Source organism: Pygoscelis adeliae, unplaced genomic scaffold (assembly GCF_000699105.1).
Source record: "Pygoscelis adeliae isolate BGI_AS28 unplaced genomic scaffold, ASM69910v1 Scaffold4, whole genome shotgun sequence".
Taxonomy (NCBI): domain Eukaryota; kingdom Metazoa; phylum Chordata; class Aves; order Sphenisciformes; family Spheniscidae; genus Pygoscelis; species Pygoscelis adeliae.
The window spans coordinates 7804810-7821896 of record NW_008824986.1 but is presented as its reverse complement, the minus strand read 5'-3'; the positions used below and the strand labels follow the sequence as shown (position 1 = coordinate 7821896).

Sequence of the window (17087 nt, the reverse complement as noted above, 5' to 3'; positions counted from 1 at the left end):
CTCTGCCCTTTGCATTATGCTGATGGGCCTTCTGTTATTGCTGCTGTCTTGGCTGTACGGCTGGATCGTACTAGCAGAGTCCTATCTGGCACATGTCGGGGTCTGAAGTGGTCCTGGCGTAGCGGAGTCCGGCTGAGCATGGCCAGTGCCGTAGTGTGTACCCTTCTGTAAAGGCAGTCAGGGCTGGTTTGCTTTGCTGTGTGGGCTTTGCTCCTTTTTCTCCTGTAAGGAGGGCCAGATTAAAATCTATAGGCAGTGCAGGACACCAGGTTTGGGGTTAAAATGTTAGGCTGAAATTTGATTTTGTAACTGCATGTGCATGCTAGTCATAAATGATCCCACTGTGAGCAGCGTATGCCATTCCATGGTCAGGGGGTGCCACCGTGCCCTGCTTGATGTGGGAACTATCGCTGGGGGAAGAGAGAGCTTCCCAAGTTCGGGGTAGGAGTCATGAAGGCGGATGGATGTAGCCCTCAGTTAAATCCTCACCATGCCTTTGCCAAGCCTGTCCAGCCCCACCAGCCTCACTCCAGGAGCAGCGGTTCCATCCGTGGTGCCAGGAGAGGAGGTTGTGCTTTAACCTTGACGTGAATCTGAGATGGTCAATGATACCTGATGGCCTGCTGACACAAACACATGCCTGGTCAGTGTCTGATAGACAATATCGAACATTGGTGCTTGGCATACCTTAAATTTAGGGATGTTCTCAGCTTGGTGAGCTTGGTATCATGATTTTCACTGGTTTAAAATGTTAGTTCCCTCTGAAAGGAAGCTCAGGTTGCACTTGACAAGGCTGGCATGGGCTGAAGACTCTAAAATTTGAGTTCAGAGTGCATAAGTCATGTGTCGGAGTAAACCATCTTTAAATCTGGCTAAGAGAAATTGCTAAACTTATCTTTGCGTCTTCCCATATACTTATTTAAATAAACTGGGTTTTAGCATTCAGCTGGTTAGGTCTGTCTTTTCAAGGATTTCTTTATTTGTTTTTATGTATATATCATGTGTTGTATTAACATAGGTGTTTGCCAAACTATTTTTAAAAACAGTCCAATGACAATTCAAAGTATTTTTCTGCCTGGTTGTCTCCAGAAGCAAGCACTGCTGCCCTGCGAGAGCTGGCAAGAAGCACTGTAGCGGCATGGTGGGGGGACACAGCCTACCTTGTCCCTGTTCCCAGCAGCACAGAGGGGGTCTGGGCTGAGCTGCGCAACCCCAGCCTGGGGAGCTCATGGAGGCTGCAGGGAGTGGGTAGAGGCTGGGAGTGGGAAGATGGAGCAAAGAGCTGAATTATATCATCCTTTAACTTCAAGCTACAGTTTTCAAAGCCAGTGACAATATTTCTGATTAAAACAATTAAAGTTTTTATTCAGTTTGTTTATTGCAGTATTAGTAATCTGGAAAAGAGATTTGCAATAATAATGTACGGTTTTTTCTACTGTTAAGTGCTTTATTATTCTGTCTTTGCCAGAAAGCACATTTTAAGAGCTTGGATTCAAAATTAAATATGACCTAAAATACAATTACAATAACTATCCATTTAGTAGGTTTTTTCTGTTAGTTTTGACATATGGTCAATATACTTATGCCAGTTATTAAAGACATTATTTTATACTATGCTAACTATTTAACATATTGCAGCTGCTGTAGTAAATACAGACTGATGACCAGGGATGTTGAGGAAGCATGTTACATGAACTGCTTCTTGGGTTAAATTACTATAGTGTCTGTACCTAGATAAAGAAAAAAATCCACCATACTTGATAAGAGAAATTTATATTATTTATATGGAACAGAACAAACCAATTTACAAGAAAGGCACTTAAGTGGGAAGCTTATTTATTAATGAGTGTAGTACACAAGCTAATGGGGTTGTAATGCAGATGCACCTAAAGCTCGGAGGACAGCAGTCTCCAGGCGCCGCTCACCACTTCAAAAGAGAGGAGAGAAAGCACACTTGAAAAATATTTCTGCGCAATTCAAAACAGAGTTATGTAAAGTAGTTTTGTCTGTCTCATCTTAGACAGAAGGATGGTCTGTGAGCATCTCCATCTCTCCTGCCACAGGACGTCAGTGGAGTTTCAGAATAGGCATGTGCTAGGGCTGTAATTCACAGCTTTCGCTAGATCCCACTTTGTCCTCCATGGGAGGATTCAGTAAGGTCACATCAGGTCTGCATCCCGGGGCAGCACCTCTGCACAGAGAAGTCCGGAAGCTCCTGGATCCCAGCAGTGAGACATCCCACTGGGATCCTGGGGTTTGCAGGAGGGTGGGAGAAGCAAGGGGCATGCTGAGGCCAAGGTGATCCATGAAGGGAAGAGTTTGTTTAAATTACAGTTCCTGTATTCAGTCTTTAACAAGCTTCTTTTGAGGTAGCAGTTTATAGACTCTTATTTCAGTTAATTATAACAGCAGTTTTTTGAAACAGTATTTTTATTGGTTTTATTGATGTGCCCTACTGTTTTTCCAATCCTGTGACTGGGTTCTGCTTGGTTACCTGGGAGAAGAAAAGCTTTCCTCCCCTATTCAGAAGATGCAGGGAGCGCCTGCGGCAGAGGTGGGCAGTGGGCTGCTCGGGAGGTGGTCCCGGGCGGGGGCCAGGAGTCACAGGAAGCCCCGTACCGCTCCCAAAGGCTCCCACTGCCTTCAGAGGGCTTCCCCTGGTGTGCCTGCAGAGCCACCTCAGATACGGCGCCCAGCAGTCACAGGAAGCCCCGTACCGCTCCCAAAGGCTCCCACTGCCTTCAGAGGGCTTCCCCTGGTGTGCCTGCAGAGCCACCTCAGATACGGCTTCGAGTCTCTCCTCTGTGTACGTGCATGTGCAAAAGTGACTGTCCTGTGCATGCAGTGGGGTGTAATTACACAAAACCTCCAAAGAGGTGATCCATGGTACTGTAGAGTGTTGCAGACCGTAAACAAGAAGTGCTGGCGAATGTTGATTAAAATGAAGGAAAATACTCCGTATTTTTTGTTTTTCCTGCTGTTGTAGGATTGTATTTCTGGTTTTGAGGCCTAATTGGTAAGAAGTAAAGCCAATTCTTCATTGGGTAACACCATTTTAGGAAGGATCCCGCCAATGCATGTGGGAGACAATCTCAAAGCCCTGTAGAAAAGCTTTGGGGGGAGAGAGAGAGTATATTTAACAACTCTGCTGTTTAATTGGCATGTATTAGCACTTTTTTCTGAGCGTCCTGTTCTCAGCCTATGTTGACGTGAAACTTTGGATGATGAATGCCTGCTAGGAACCCAGATCTTGACAAGTTTCATTATAGTTTCATCTGACGCCAGTGTTTCTGTGGTTTCTGAGTGTTCATACCTGGTTTAAAAAAATAAATGAATACCATTTCTTTGCACTGATGTTAGAAGCTTCACAGTAACATGGGGAGGGTTAAACTGGCCTCAGGGGCTTTGTCTGGTACCTTTCCTGCCATCCTTTCGCCCATACAGCTGCTTCGGTGTGAAGTGCATCAGAAGGGCCTCATTCACGTGATGAAAATATTTTCATAATTTTTTTCAAGCAGCAGATGGGCAGCACATCTCCAGTTGTGGCAGGAGTGTGCATGTCAGGTCATATGCCAATCTCTGCCCTGATGGGAGATCCTGCATGTCAGGCATCAGATGAGCCTACGGTTGGTCCTAACAGGAGATGCTCAGAGGGCAGAGATTGCATTACACCAAGACTGGGAAGTTGGTTTGAAAAATGGCCTGATGAGTTGAATTGTTAAGAGGTTTCTGATTTATCCGTATCTTAATTCATTTTAATAGGCTGGAGTATCTGCAGGTGCTGTTGATTATGACTCTTGGTGCTCACTTTCAGCTGGAATTCATGCACTAATGCACGTCAAGGTGGACATCCAAAGTCAGAACCCAGTCCCAATAATTCAGCCTTAAGTTTTCCTCCTTCAATTTCCCCATGCACCAGTGGCGATCAGAGACCCGGCTCTTGCAGTATAAGGGTTGTAATGTGTATTTTAACTGCCTTAGGGTTTGGTGGTTTTTTTTTTTAATCCATGCATAATTGGGATTATATATATCTTAGATATGTAGAAAAAATGCAAATTTTACTTCAGATACCAGTTAGCAACTGGGTTATTACTATGAGGCATGCTTCTCAATAGAGGTGGTGGTGGGGTTTGTGTACGAGGTGGTGCTACATGGCAGTTGCACAGAGCTGGGAGATAGTGGGGAGAGCTGTGGTGAATACCCTAAAACAGAGGAGCTAAGCAGAGAAGCGAAGGGAGTCTGGTGTGCCGTTTAAGGGTCCCCTGCAGCCAGCCCTAACACAGTTAATTGCCTGTGATAAAACCGACCTCAGAAGTCTGATGGGAGAATTCTTTTATATAAGAAAAAATGTTTTGTAACAATTTCTTGTAAGTGCTAAAATTAACTGACTTTCTTTTAACCTAATTTTAGATAGAACTGATGATATCACCTATGCTTAATGTTGCCTAACATCTTGAGTGAGAGTGTGCTGCTGCTCGTAACTGAATTTTTGCTTTAAAGCATTTCACGTGAAGCATCTGCTTAATTGTTGCTGGTTGAGGGTCTCTTGGGCATGCATTTGATTTCCCCCATTCTCAGTCTAGAACAGGTTGGTCCTATCCCACAAGAAGATACACAGAAATTGTTTTTTTTTTCTTTTTTAGACAAATCTTCCAGTTGTTCTGCTGCCAAACCCACTGATTTGAAACAGAAATATTTATGAAGAGGCCACTCTGATACTAGGAATGTAGTTGTTCTCCAAATATTGCCCAGCTGTAGGCCTTTGAAAAGTTTCATTCATAGAGGGGGAATGGGTCTCTCTGGGGATGGAGGTCTCTGGGCTGTTTCTGGGGCTGAGCACAAAGGCGATACAACCTCATGGTGCTGATGAGCACCAGAACTAACTATAATTTTCTTGGCCTGCCTGAATGACTTCTGCTACCACAAATGAGGCAGAAACATGCAGGATGAAATCTGGAGAGGACAAGAATTAGTCTGGAAAATATGTGGTTGGGAGATGGGAATAAAGCAGTACTTGAATTGGTGACCAGCACAGAGGTGGACCATGAAATCCGCTGTAGAGCATTAAGGTCAGACAACGAGTAGCACTGAGGCGGTCCGAACAAGGTGGGTTAAGGAGGACGGGCAGGAGGATGGGTGGTGGCCAGGGTAGAAAAAGGGCAGAATGTTGAAAGTGGGCAATGTAAGGAGAGGGAAGAAGGTTGGCATGGAGTGGACAACGAAGCAGGGCTTGAGGCATTGGGATGCACAGCAGAAGATTGAGGTGGATGAAGAACCATAACTTCTTAGTGGCTGTCCTTGCACCTTACCATTGTTTTAACAGAGATCTTTGTCCATAATGAGATGCACTTCTCTGAAAACACAATAAATATGTTCAAGAAAAATAAGCCAAGCACACACATAGCATTGTTTTCCTTGAACGTGTTTCTTGTGTTCCTAGGAAAGTCCTCTGCTCACTGATTGCTGTGTTTCCTCCGTGGTCTCACAGTACCGTATCCCAGGGCAAGATCTTGTTTGAAATCTGTGTCTCTTTATATAGGATTCCAATCAAAACTTTGATGGTACAGGGCAGTGAGTAGCATTTAATGACCTTCAGTGCTATCACTGGAGTCTTTTGGGCATTGACATTGATTTTCCTTATCTTGGCATGTGAAGACAGGAGTTTCACTCCCTTCTTTAAAGTGTTTGCTGGTATGCACTAGTAGCACAGAATAAGCAGGCAGCAGCAATGGGCTGCGTATACTGCTTGCTTAAGCCAAACTCCATTTGGTACCTGAACTTAACACCTTTAATTGCAAGAGTCAGAAAAAAGACTAGGCCATTTGGATACCCATGTATTTTACTCAAGAGGTGCATCTGTTTATTTGGAATTTGTATTTGATACCCAAATTTTTGTGCAGATGCTTCTTTTTCAGGGTAAAAGAGAGGTACTGTTTTAATGCAGAATTTCTGACCGGTCAGATCCATAAGAATTTAAATCCTCAATAACAGATAAAAACAGAATGGAGAAAATATTGCAAAGGCTGTATGACAAGGAATAAGTCTTACTCAGTTCTGAGTTCTTGTACTCTTCCATAAATGCATTGATTTCTTCTTAATAGGTCTTAAAAGAAACTGCGGTGGGGTCGTTCAACAAGAATTGGGGTGTTCATTCTGTTTATTGCAGCTCTCATCCTTTTTTTAATCTCTTACTACTGTCATACAGACACTTCATTTATAAGAAGCTAAATTAAACTATGTAAGGATGTGCTTCTCCATGAATTTTAAACCTAAAAAGCTGCTCTGTTCATTGATTCAGTTGTGGGGAAAAAAATGCAACACAGACATACGGCTATTTGAACTCTTTATTTGCCACATTTACAATATTAATAACACTGTTTCTAGAAGTTGTCACATCAAGTAAAAGATCTTCATTCCAGACTGTCTTTTGGGGCCAAATTGAGACTGGATGCATGCATTTAATAAATTGTAGTCTCAAGTAGTCATTTTTGTAAATAATTAGCTTCGGTGAAAGAATAAGTTAGCATATGGTATGCATCTAATGTTGCAAATGTACATACAGCAAACTTTCCTATTAATCAACAGTCAAGCACTGTAAGTTGGGTCTCATACATAATGAATTGTTCTTAAACCTCATGGGTTTCATTGATAGAAAAATAAGAGAAAACACAAGTGTAGTAAGCTTTTGAATAAAATTTAACAAGATTGCTCTGCATCCTGTAATCGTTTTGGAATCATTAGAGACCAGATAATTCATCTGCAGTTTTGGGGTGGCTTTAGCCTTCATCTATCAAAGAAAGACTATGTAAATGACATTTAGGTGTTGATAAAATACATTTTTATTTAATTTCACAATGAAGGCTTCAGTAAAAATGCCAGCTAACTCTACATTTATTATGTAAAGAATAATGCTGCATGACTGAGTCTCATTTTAATGTTAATTTTTGTGTTCTAATCATTACTGATTCTTCCATTTGAAAAGTAACACGCCAGCTATTTCTCTAAGAAAAAAAATTATTGGTAAGACAAGCACAGACGTATATAGGTATAAGAGACAGTCGGCCTTCGCTTTTCAGACAGTGCAACTTTTTACACAGGCCTGACTTCTGTTGACTTCACATGCATGAGCATTGTGTGGAGAGTTGTCTTCAGTCATTTGCTGATAAAATAAGAAAATGCCATTTAAAGAAAAAAGTACATAACCTTTTAAATTATATTTGCTCCTCATACCTATTTCATGGCAAGAGTTACCGTTCAGATCCTAGAGAATCAGCAGTGAATTCTCCTGCAAATGTAAAAATTTACACTGATTTACTCTTCACAATTAACTATACTAGTGACTCTAAGCTGTGGTGATGCTTGATCCACCGGATATGCCCCAGGTGACCAATGCCTAGGGAATAGTTTAATCACGGATGCTCACTGCCAGGAAACATCCCGAACCGATGGTAGCTTTGGTCGGTGCAGGAGCCAGTCCGAGAGGCAATATCCTGAGTAGCAGGCACCATCAGGAAGGGCATGTGCTCACGTACAAGGGCTTGTCCGGTCCTTGGGCTGCAGCATGGCATCTTGTGGGGAAAATGACCCAAGGACCCTTTCCTCTCACTGGTCTCAAATCACTTAGAGACTCTCTGCTCCTGTCTGATGCTCCGAGGACTGTTTTGTTCCTCAGGTGACTCACAGAGGGATTATGGATACATCCTGAACTCTCTCCGAAGGTGACGACAGAATTCTACTGTAATTGGGCAATATTCCCAAATATGTTTTCCTCTCCACCCATGGACAGTTTCCTTCTGTAAGATCCTTTTCCATAAGCCTGATGTCAAAACCCCCTTTTTTTTTTTATTTACTTTTCTTTTTTAACCCTGGCATGAGGGTAAAAGCCATTGAGAAGTCCACCCACATTCCCCCTCTTGTTTGACATTAAGTAGGTCCGCAGTCTCCAAGAGAGCCATGTCTAAATTGCTGTCAGATCACATCACGCGCTCCAGCCGCCAAGCAGGGCTGCTGGGTCATGTCAGAGCCCATTCGTTATAGTTGGAGTCTGCTGCAGCAGTGGGCCTCTGGTCTTTCTCCCTTAACAAGAGGATTAGCATGACAGCCACATGGAGCTCTTTACGGACAGTCACCAAACACTTGCTTAGGTTGGGCTTCAATTACCCGTTGGGACAGCTGCCGAGGTTGGGTCTCCCTGACGTGGTGTAACCTTGGGTCCAGGAGTCCAGGTCCCTCTGATGGGCTGCCTGTTTTGGGAAGGTTTCTATAATCTCCCCCTGACACCCCCCCTTTTTTTTGTGTGTGTATTTTGTATTGTTATAGAGGAATTTTGAGAGGAAAAAAAAGGACCTTTTAATATAAGATACTTGCAGGGGTTTTTTCCTGCTGTTTTATTTCTGTCCCCCTTTCCTCCATTAATGCATTCCTATCAGAGCCTTTTTCATCCTTACTGGACATAGGGTAATTTTGATAATTTTTGGACCTGTTTAAGGCACAGACGTGTAAGAAATCTAATGGCCAAAGAAGCATCAAAATACAGAGGAGGAAAAACACTGATGTGTCCCGCTGACAGTTATTCTTCCTACTTAGCCAAGCCTGGAGGTACTCTTCAAACTGGAGACGCTGAGTGTTGTGCTACCCTATAAATGTGCTTGCAGATTTCCAGGGACAAACTGCAATGTTTTCTATTACAGGTTTAATTAAAATTTAGTGTCTGTGTCTGCCAGGTAGTTCCGTCTCTTTTTCCTGGTTGTAAATCATGAAGCTGTAGGCGCTGGTGAGCCTCCGGAGCAACACGGGGAAGTCAGGGCTCTCTTTCGGAGATGGGTTGTTGCCTTCTGCTCTTTCTTGCCTGCCCCCAACTCTGCCCATCACACCTTCTGCAGGTGTTGGGTTTCCTGCTTGGTGTTCCTCCTCTGCACTCTTCTTTCTTCATCTATCCATGTTAGACTCAATGACATGGAATTTTGATGTTGATTTTGATGAAGGCAGGCTAAGAGAAGGGTTTGGTGAGATTTTGTGCCATCTGCATTGTGAAGAGTATGGCTGATGATTGCTTTTACAGCATTCTGGTCATAACAGGATCCAAAAGCCTCTTAGTTAGGACCAATTTGTTTATATTTTAATATATAGTTGGTTGTTAATGAACAAAAGCGCTTATGGTTTTTGTTCAGGTAACACAGTGGAAAAAATTATGGATGCCCTTAAAAAACATAGAATGGGATGTGGTTGAGTGCCAAATATGTTTATTTTCTGCATAAATAGGATACTGCAAACCCAGTGATCTTTAGTGCCATGTGTACCATGGTGTCAATGCACAATTCAGTTGGTAACAGCCTGGCAAAGACCCTAATTTCCATGAGAAGAGATTGGGAAGTTGTATGTAAAAACATACGTTCCATGTCTTGTTTTTCTATTTATTTTTTATTTTAGAACTTTATCCCTGCTGTTACCTGAGTGGAACTGTTGTAGTTCTTATAGTAATGTAATAATGAATTATCTGAGTCTGCCCACATGTACCAGTGGTCCTTAGCTGACTGCAGTCTAGAAGGAGGGTTTTTTTGTTTGGTTTTTTTTGTGCGAGTTGGGGACTTTTTTTGTTTTGTATCTTAACCAAATTGAAATAAAGGTGACTCTTCATTAGCTCAGCACCTGTAGCAGTCTATGAACCTCTTCTTAGGCAAACCACTAGAGGGTCAGGTAGTTATCTGGGGATAAAACATTCGGGTACGTGTGGCTACAGACAGTGGAAGCGAGCACTGGATGTTATGTTCAACCAATCGATTATATTTAATATATACAAATATTTTATAAATATACAAATAAATATATAAATATGTTGTGGGAGCCGATACAACATTCTCATAATATTTACCCTAAGGAAGCTGCCAGCTCATAGCTTTACCCTAAGGAAGTTGCCAGTAGAACCGTTGTGATATATTCTCTTCATTTTAAATCAGACAACTCAAGGTCCACTTTGTAGTGTTTCCGTTAAGGTTTATTAAGGACAGACTGAGGCAAAAAGTAGCTCAGAAATAAAATAAATAAATAAAATCATACCAATTTAGAACATGACTACCCACTGAGGCTTCTCACAGCATTTCTTTGGTTTTCATAATGGTTAAGCTATGTAGGATGAAGCCAATCTGCTGCTTACATGTTTATTTTGGAAGCATGTTAGAAACTTCCAGTTTTTTGGCAAATGGTTTGGAAGGAGCCTGTTAAACTGAAACAGGTGGTGTTTCTGCTTTTCTCCCCCTCTGCTAAAACCATCTTTTCCTTCATTTCATCCCATGCAAACATAAGAAGTCACAGAAGAGAAGCGGCTGGGATGGAGCCTCAGGAAGATACCTCCCAGCTGCGTGGAAGCAAGAGCCCAGTGGCTTCCTTAGTTTGCTCAGTCTTTAAAAAGAGCTGTAATGGAAATAAATATGTAGGATTGCAGTAAGAATGGTATGGAATAGCTGCCTATGTGTAAGCTGGAGCAGTAGGTCTGCACCTGGGCTGTGGTGGATTCCTCTGCTGGGACTGACCCTATGTCTCTCTTGGACTTCACCACCATCAAGAGCTGAATGCACAGGCTGGAGATCTGCAGCAGCAGCAGCAGTCGTTCCCTGACCTGAAAAAAAGTCTCCTTTTGAGAGATATCCAACTTAAATATATATTTTTTTTTTATGTCTGCTTTTTATAGCTTAAAACAAGCATGTTTTTTTCTGTTTGAGGAGTATGTAGTTTTAATTAAGCATCACATTGTAAAGCCATGTAGATGAGTCAGTCACTAGCAGCTGAATATCCATTTAACATCACCACAAAGTTAAGACAGACATCTAACTTACTGCATACGTTAGAGGCTGGTACGTTAATGCAAACAAAAAAGTTTCAGTGAAAAAAAAAACAAACTCAAAAACAACGTAAAAACCCTACAGTAATGATTACATGTTGACCAAGTGAAAATACTAAAACCTCCACTTGAATTTTTTGAGATGCCAGGCAGCACCCAACACAATGCACTAGTGAAAACAAGTGCAATGACAATCTCCGATGAAAGTCTAAGTGATTTAAATAAGACTACTGCGTTTTAAATAAATGCTTCTCATTATTCTAGCCACATTGCAAAAAAAGGTGTTGGTACATTTTAAGGAAAGATAATGAAACTCTCCAGGGCAAAAGTAAAGCAGTCAGATTTCTTACACCTTCTGTTTAGTTTCTTGCATTTTTAGATGAATACTCTTATTTTATTTTTCTGTATAAAAGTAAAAATTACATCTTGTTGAATCACAGGTTTAAGACATAAGCTTTCCATAGGTAAAACAGAGAACAAGTGGCCACTTGACCGTCACCTTGTGTGCTCCTGGCTCTGCGCCGCTGGTGGCTCTACAGCCTGGAGCACGTCCCTTCCTCTGGAGATCACCAAGGGCAGGACATTAAAAAAAGAGGGTCCCCCTTTTCTTGTTGTTCATTGCTAAAGATCAGGCACAAGTAGTTAAGATGACTCTTAGATGAGTATTTCTCTCTAATGGTATACAACTAACTTTTTTCCATCTAATGTCCATCTTGACATTAGAGATGCTCAAAGATGAACGCATGGAGTAGGGTGTTCAGAAATGTTCCAAGAAGCCTAACATTGAGCAGAGGAATTTCACACAAGGGGGGAAATTTCCCGTGATTTAACTTCTCTCCACTCCTTTTCTTCTTATGAATGTTTTGAGACTACTTTTACCTTGCATTTTGAAATGTATGTACAGTTTAGTTGGACCAAAGTGTGGCTTTGAAGCCTGAGAAAATCCTTTAAAAGGCAGCTGGTGTTTTAAGTTGAATTTTTAATGATGAGGTATTTTGTAGAAGGAGTGCTGCTATGCAACTTCGGAAAGAGAAAGGGGAGGAGGGAAGGGAGGGGAGGAGGGCCAGTAGAAGACACCCATGCATAAGTTATGTTCGTTCTTTTTCTTTATTAATGCTGTCAAATTCCCAGGAATAGTTGTTAGTATTTCCAGCCAAGCAAAATTAATATGAAGATTTTTTTTTTAACTTTCTGCCAATTTGAAGCTCCCAGCATATATGTTGGCAAATTGACTTAGTATCCTATAGGAAAAGAAGTCAATGCATTCTTAGGAAGGAAGGCATTTTTGTCTTGCAAAGCTTTTGCTTTCTTGACCAAGGCGGAGGTGGCCGTGGAGGTGGCAGGCCTTGTGAAAGTGTCTGGGGTTGAAGTGGTGGGAGAACGGTCTCACCAAAAACATCTAGAGATGTTCAGCAGTGAGAAGGCACTGTTCTTAAAAGCAGTAATTAAACAAATTAAAAAATTAAGACTTATATCCAAACAGTCCTGCCAGGGAAGACCTGGTGGAAGTGAGGAATGTGTATGCGATGGCAGGGGGAACATATCCGTACGTTGGGATGGCTAAGCCTTGCTACGGTACGCAGCATGTTCCTGCAGCCCTCCCAGCTACACAGATAGTCAAAGCAGCTGCTGTAATTCATGTCTTCTTAAAGAAATTGATGGACCTTGTCGTGGTTTAACCTCAGTCAGCAACTGAGCACCACACAGCTGCTCGCTCACTCTCCCCCCCGCCCCAGCGGGATGGGGGAGAGAATTGGAAGAGCACAAGTGAGAAAAACTCGTGGGTTGAGATAAAAACAGTTTAATAATTGAAATAAAATGATGATAATAATAATAATAATATGATAATAATAATACACAAAACAAGTGATGCACAGTACAGTTGCTCACCACCCGCTGACCGATGCCCAGCCAGTCCCCGAGCAGTGGCCCCCCCGGCCAGCTTTCCCCAGTTTATGTACTGAGCATGACGTCACATGGTATGGAATGTCCCTTTGGCCAGTTTGGCTGTGCCCCCTCCCAGCTTCTTGTGCACCTCCAGCCTTCTCAGTCGGTAGCGCATGGGAAGCTGAGAAGTCCTTGGCCAGTGTAAGCATTACCTAGCAACAACTAAAACATCGGTGTGTTATGAACATTGTTCTCATGCTAAATCCAAAACACAGCACTGTACCAGCTACTAGGAAGGAAATTAACTCTATCCCTGCCGAAACCAGGACAATCTTTACTCTGTTCCTTATATTAAATATGGAGCTGATGGCCTGATGGTTACCTTGAGGCTTCAGGCAAAGCCCTGAGCAGCCCATGCACCAGCCTCGGTAGCACTGCACCTCGCCAACACTGGCGTGCTGCTTCCCACCTGGTTTGGGGGAGAACGATGGTATGTTGGTGCCTTTCTGGAGCAGGAGTAAATTACGGTGCCTAACTGCCAGCGTCAGGCTGGGGCGGTCGGAGGCAGAGCCGGGAGCCCAGCTGTTGGGGGGCTGCTTGCTTGCAGAGCAGCGAGGAGACAGTCTTTCGGTTTTATGATGATATTACAGTCCAAATCATTTCCAGACTCCTAAGAATGTGAAACAAGATGATGTGAAAAACATAAGGTTACTGTAGTTTTGAGTGCTTTCTATGCTCTTCTGGATAAATGGAGCAGAAAAGTCTACCAACTTCTCTTTGAGGTTTCAAAGGCATTATTATATTCTGTAGTTATTATATTGTCATAGCTCTAACAATCCACAGTAAAACTGAGCCATATTCTGCTGAGTGTTGTACATGTGCAGAATAATGGATTATCCATGGTGTCGAGAGCTTGGTTTGAGGTCCATGTCGTAAGTATTCATGCAAAAAAGTTTATGCAAAGATTCTCATACCTTTTTTTAGCAAAGAGATTATTAAATAGCAAAATAAATAAAGTAGACATCAGTTTTATGAAGCAAATAGATACAACTTCCTACACACACACAAAAAAAATCAAAAACATTAATTTGGTAAATAAATTGAAAGAGAGAAATAAAACTGCGCTTAATTTCTAGCAAAGTGGATCCAAAGCTGATTCTTCATTTTTGTTTTGCCTCTGCTCCAAGCCATCGACTCGTATTCTTGTGCAACTGGAGTATTTTAATTGTCCGCCTCTGTGTCCCTCTTCTTCTCTGCCACTTTCTAATCAGTAATTAGGTGGCCTTCGGTGGTTAACAATTAATCAGAAAATGAATTGGGGCTGGGGGAGACGGCAGGGCCGTTTGATCATGCATCAGGCGGGTGAGGGCTTCGCTTCTGAGAGTAACCCTGAGCCAGCTCGCGCCTGCACATCATTTATCCTGTCCAGAGGCAGAGCCGGGGCTGGTGTCTGATTACACTGACGTCCCATCGCGTTCAGCTCCACGAGCTGTTGTGGATCAAGCCTGTGAAGGTGTTCGGTCTTTTTGCAAAGGTGTCTTGTGGCAAAAGCAGACCTGGTGTCTTTTATGCTGTTACAGGTACGTTGCACTGTCGTGGTATAAGCCCAGTCAGCAACTAAGCACCACGCAGCTGCTCGCTCACTCCCCCCACAATGGGATGGGGGAGAGAATCAAAAGAGTAAAAGTAAGAAAACGTGTGGGTTGAGATAAAGACAGTTTAATAGGTAAAGCAAAAGCCGGGCACGCAAGCAAAGCAAAACCAGGAATTCATTCACTCCTTCCCATCGGCAGGCAGGGGTTCAGCCATCTCCAGGAAAGCAGGGCTCCATCACGCGTAACGGTGACTTGGGAAGACAAACAGCACCACTCCAAAACATTCCCCCCTTCCTTCTTCTTCCCCCAGCTTTATATGCTGAGCATGACGTCATATGGCGTGGAATATCCCTTTGGCTAGTTGGGGTCAGCTGTCCCAGCTGTTTCCCCTGCCAACTTCTTGTGCACCCCAGCCCGCTCGCTGGTGGGGTGGTGTGAGAGGCAGAAAAGGCCTTGACTGTGTGTAAGCACTGCTCAGCAGTAAAGAAAGCATCCCTGTGCTATCAACAGTGTTTTCAGCACAAATCCAAAACATAGTCCCATGCTAGCTACTATGAAGAAAACTAACTCTACCCCAGCCAAAACCAGCACACACATGTTTCATTTTCTTCTGCTTTCTGCTAGGAGGGAACTAACAAAATATTTTCGCTCACTTGCAGCATGCTCGAGCGTACTGGGGAATTTGGGTTGGTTTGCTCTTTACCCATACTTGGGTGGCAGAATCACTCTGGTTTTCTCTTTTTTCCATTGTCTCAGGTTGTCATGTATTTTGGTATTTCTACAATTTTCTCTCCTTTCACCTGCTTTGTGACACATTCAGCCCCTTACCAGAAGACTATGCTGTTGAGTTTTAGCAGCACACTATTGAGGAACTTCTTGTTCTGGGGTCTGGCTTTATTTCCAGTTGGGGGAAAAAAAGCTGCAATAATTAGAAAACCTTAGGATGGCTCATCAGTGGTGCTTAAGATTCTGGATATGAGAAGATTGCTGGCAGGACTTGCTGTTTTGGCAGTCACCCTTGATGTTGTCTCCTTATCGATCTTCCCATCATTTCTCTCAGGTGCATTGCTAATGGGCTCTGTTTGTTTATCGGTACCCTGAAATCGGTCTCTGCAGTTTTCAGAGACACCCACCACACCATGATCTCGTAAAGCACCAGGAGAGCACCACCGCCCCTTCACCAGCACTGCTTTGCCTAACTGAAAGCATACAGGTTGGGAAACATGTCTGGTTATTTGCAAATCCAGTGTTCACATTTTCATTGCTCTCATACACACATTGCTCTTCCAGAGGAAAAGAAAAAAGTAGAAAGGGAAGAAGTGCATTTTTGTTTGCAGGTGCTTTCTGTTTGCTTGCTTTGCTTTTCAGTATCCTGCAAGCACGAGCTGCCATTGAAAATCGAATGAATTCTCAATTGCTTCCTTCCAATTCAATAAGTGGAGGAAAGCAGAAACCTGCCACCGTCGCTGGAAGGAAACGGGGCAGAGGAAGGCATGGGTTCGGCAGAAAGCCGTTTCCTTTCCTCCTTTCCCCGGGGAAGGTCCCTGGGGAGACAGGACTGCACCCTTGGGGGATGTGGAGGAGGAGCACCTCCATCCACCCTGGAGGGAAAAGGATGCGTCGTCTACCATGGACTTGGGTGGTTTTCTTGCTCCCTGATGTTTCCCATTTATGCTTGGCATTTTCCTCTCACCAATCTTTTGTGAATGTTTTTACAGGTGTAAGCAACCTTGTGTCATCATTGCATTTCTAGAGGTGACGAGGATGCATTTTTGTTACTGCTGTTACGAATCTTTTCACCTCTATCAGAGCAGAAAAAAGATGGACTCTGACTCCAGATTGAATGCTTTTGAGATGATACATTTTTCTGCTAATGTAGGGAGTATGAATATTCATTTTTATAATTTTTATCATTATAATTTTACAATTCTTTCTTGCAGCAGGACAGAGTCCTCGGCCACTTGCGAGGTGTGCGAAGGCGCGGAGGAGATGACGGAGCCGCTGAAGCAGTGCATGGCCTGGCTGCACGCCTACTTCTGTGAGCCAGCGAGGACAGCGAGCCTTCCCATGCCGGCCTTCCACCACCCGCTGCTCCAGCGAGGTCTGTGCCGCGGTGCCACAGGGTGCCCGTCCCCTCCCTGCTCCCTGTGGCTGGAGTGGTGCTGGCTCCCATCTCCCTAATTCTTGGTCAATGGCAATAAAAATGATGCAGGTCAGCTCCCGATAGTTGCTGGCTGAAAGGTTTGATTATGAACACATCTGAAGGGCAGTAAGCTTTTCAGTAATGTCGTTTACTTAAACTAGCTTTTTGCCAGCATCAGGGGGGTTGAGCCTTAGACATGTCCATGTCAATAGACCTGTGCCATAGAAGCAGTCGGTGATAGGTTGCGTAAGGTAGCTATGTTTTTATTCCTCAAAGTTATTATAGATAATATTTTTATTTTCTTAAACAAAGAACAAGTATTGTTACAAAGTAGTTATGGTACTCATGTATTTAGATAAAAACAAGACCTGAGAAAAGTTTCTCCTTACCATTTGCTATTTACTGTCTGTGTTCCTAAAGACCTCGTAACAGAAGTCAATCACTTGAAATGAAATAGATCTCATTATTTAAAAAAAAAAAAAAATCTCAGAAGTCTGCTTTTTGCAGTGCCTTCTGGTCTGTCCATGAATGTCATCATTTCCCAGAGAATAAAATCTTCAGTTTAATAGATCTATTTTTTAATTGTATGATATTCCATAATAATATAGCACCAAAAAGGGGCTAG

General features: G+C 42.9%; 1 protein-coding gene across 3 annotated transcripts in view; it reads left to right on the top strand.

The window, feature by feature from the left end:
• Positions 1-17087, top strand: part of MGMT (O-6-methylguanine-DNA methyltransferase) — a 162108-nt gene that overhangs the window by 110332 nt on the left and 34689 nt on the right. For all 3 annotated transcript variants that reach the window (XM_009325852.1, XM_009325851.1, XM_009325853.1), the window contains one exon: positions 16260-16420. In XM_009325852.1, coding sequence (XP_009324127.1) covers positions 16260-16420 — 161 coding nt within the window. The remainder of the gene's footprint in view (positions 1-16259; positions 16421-17087) is intronic.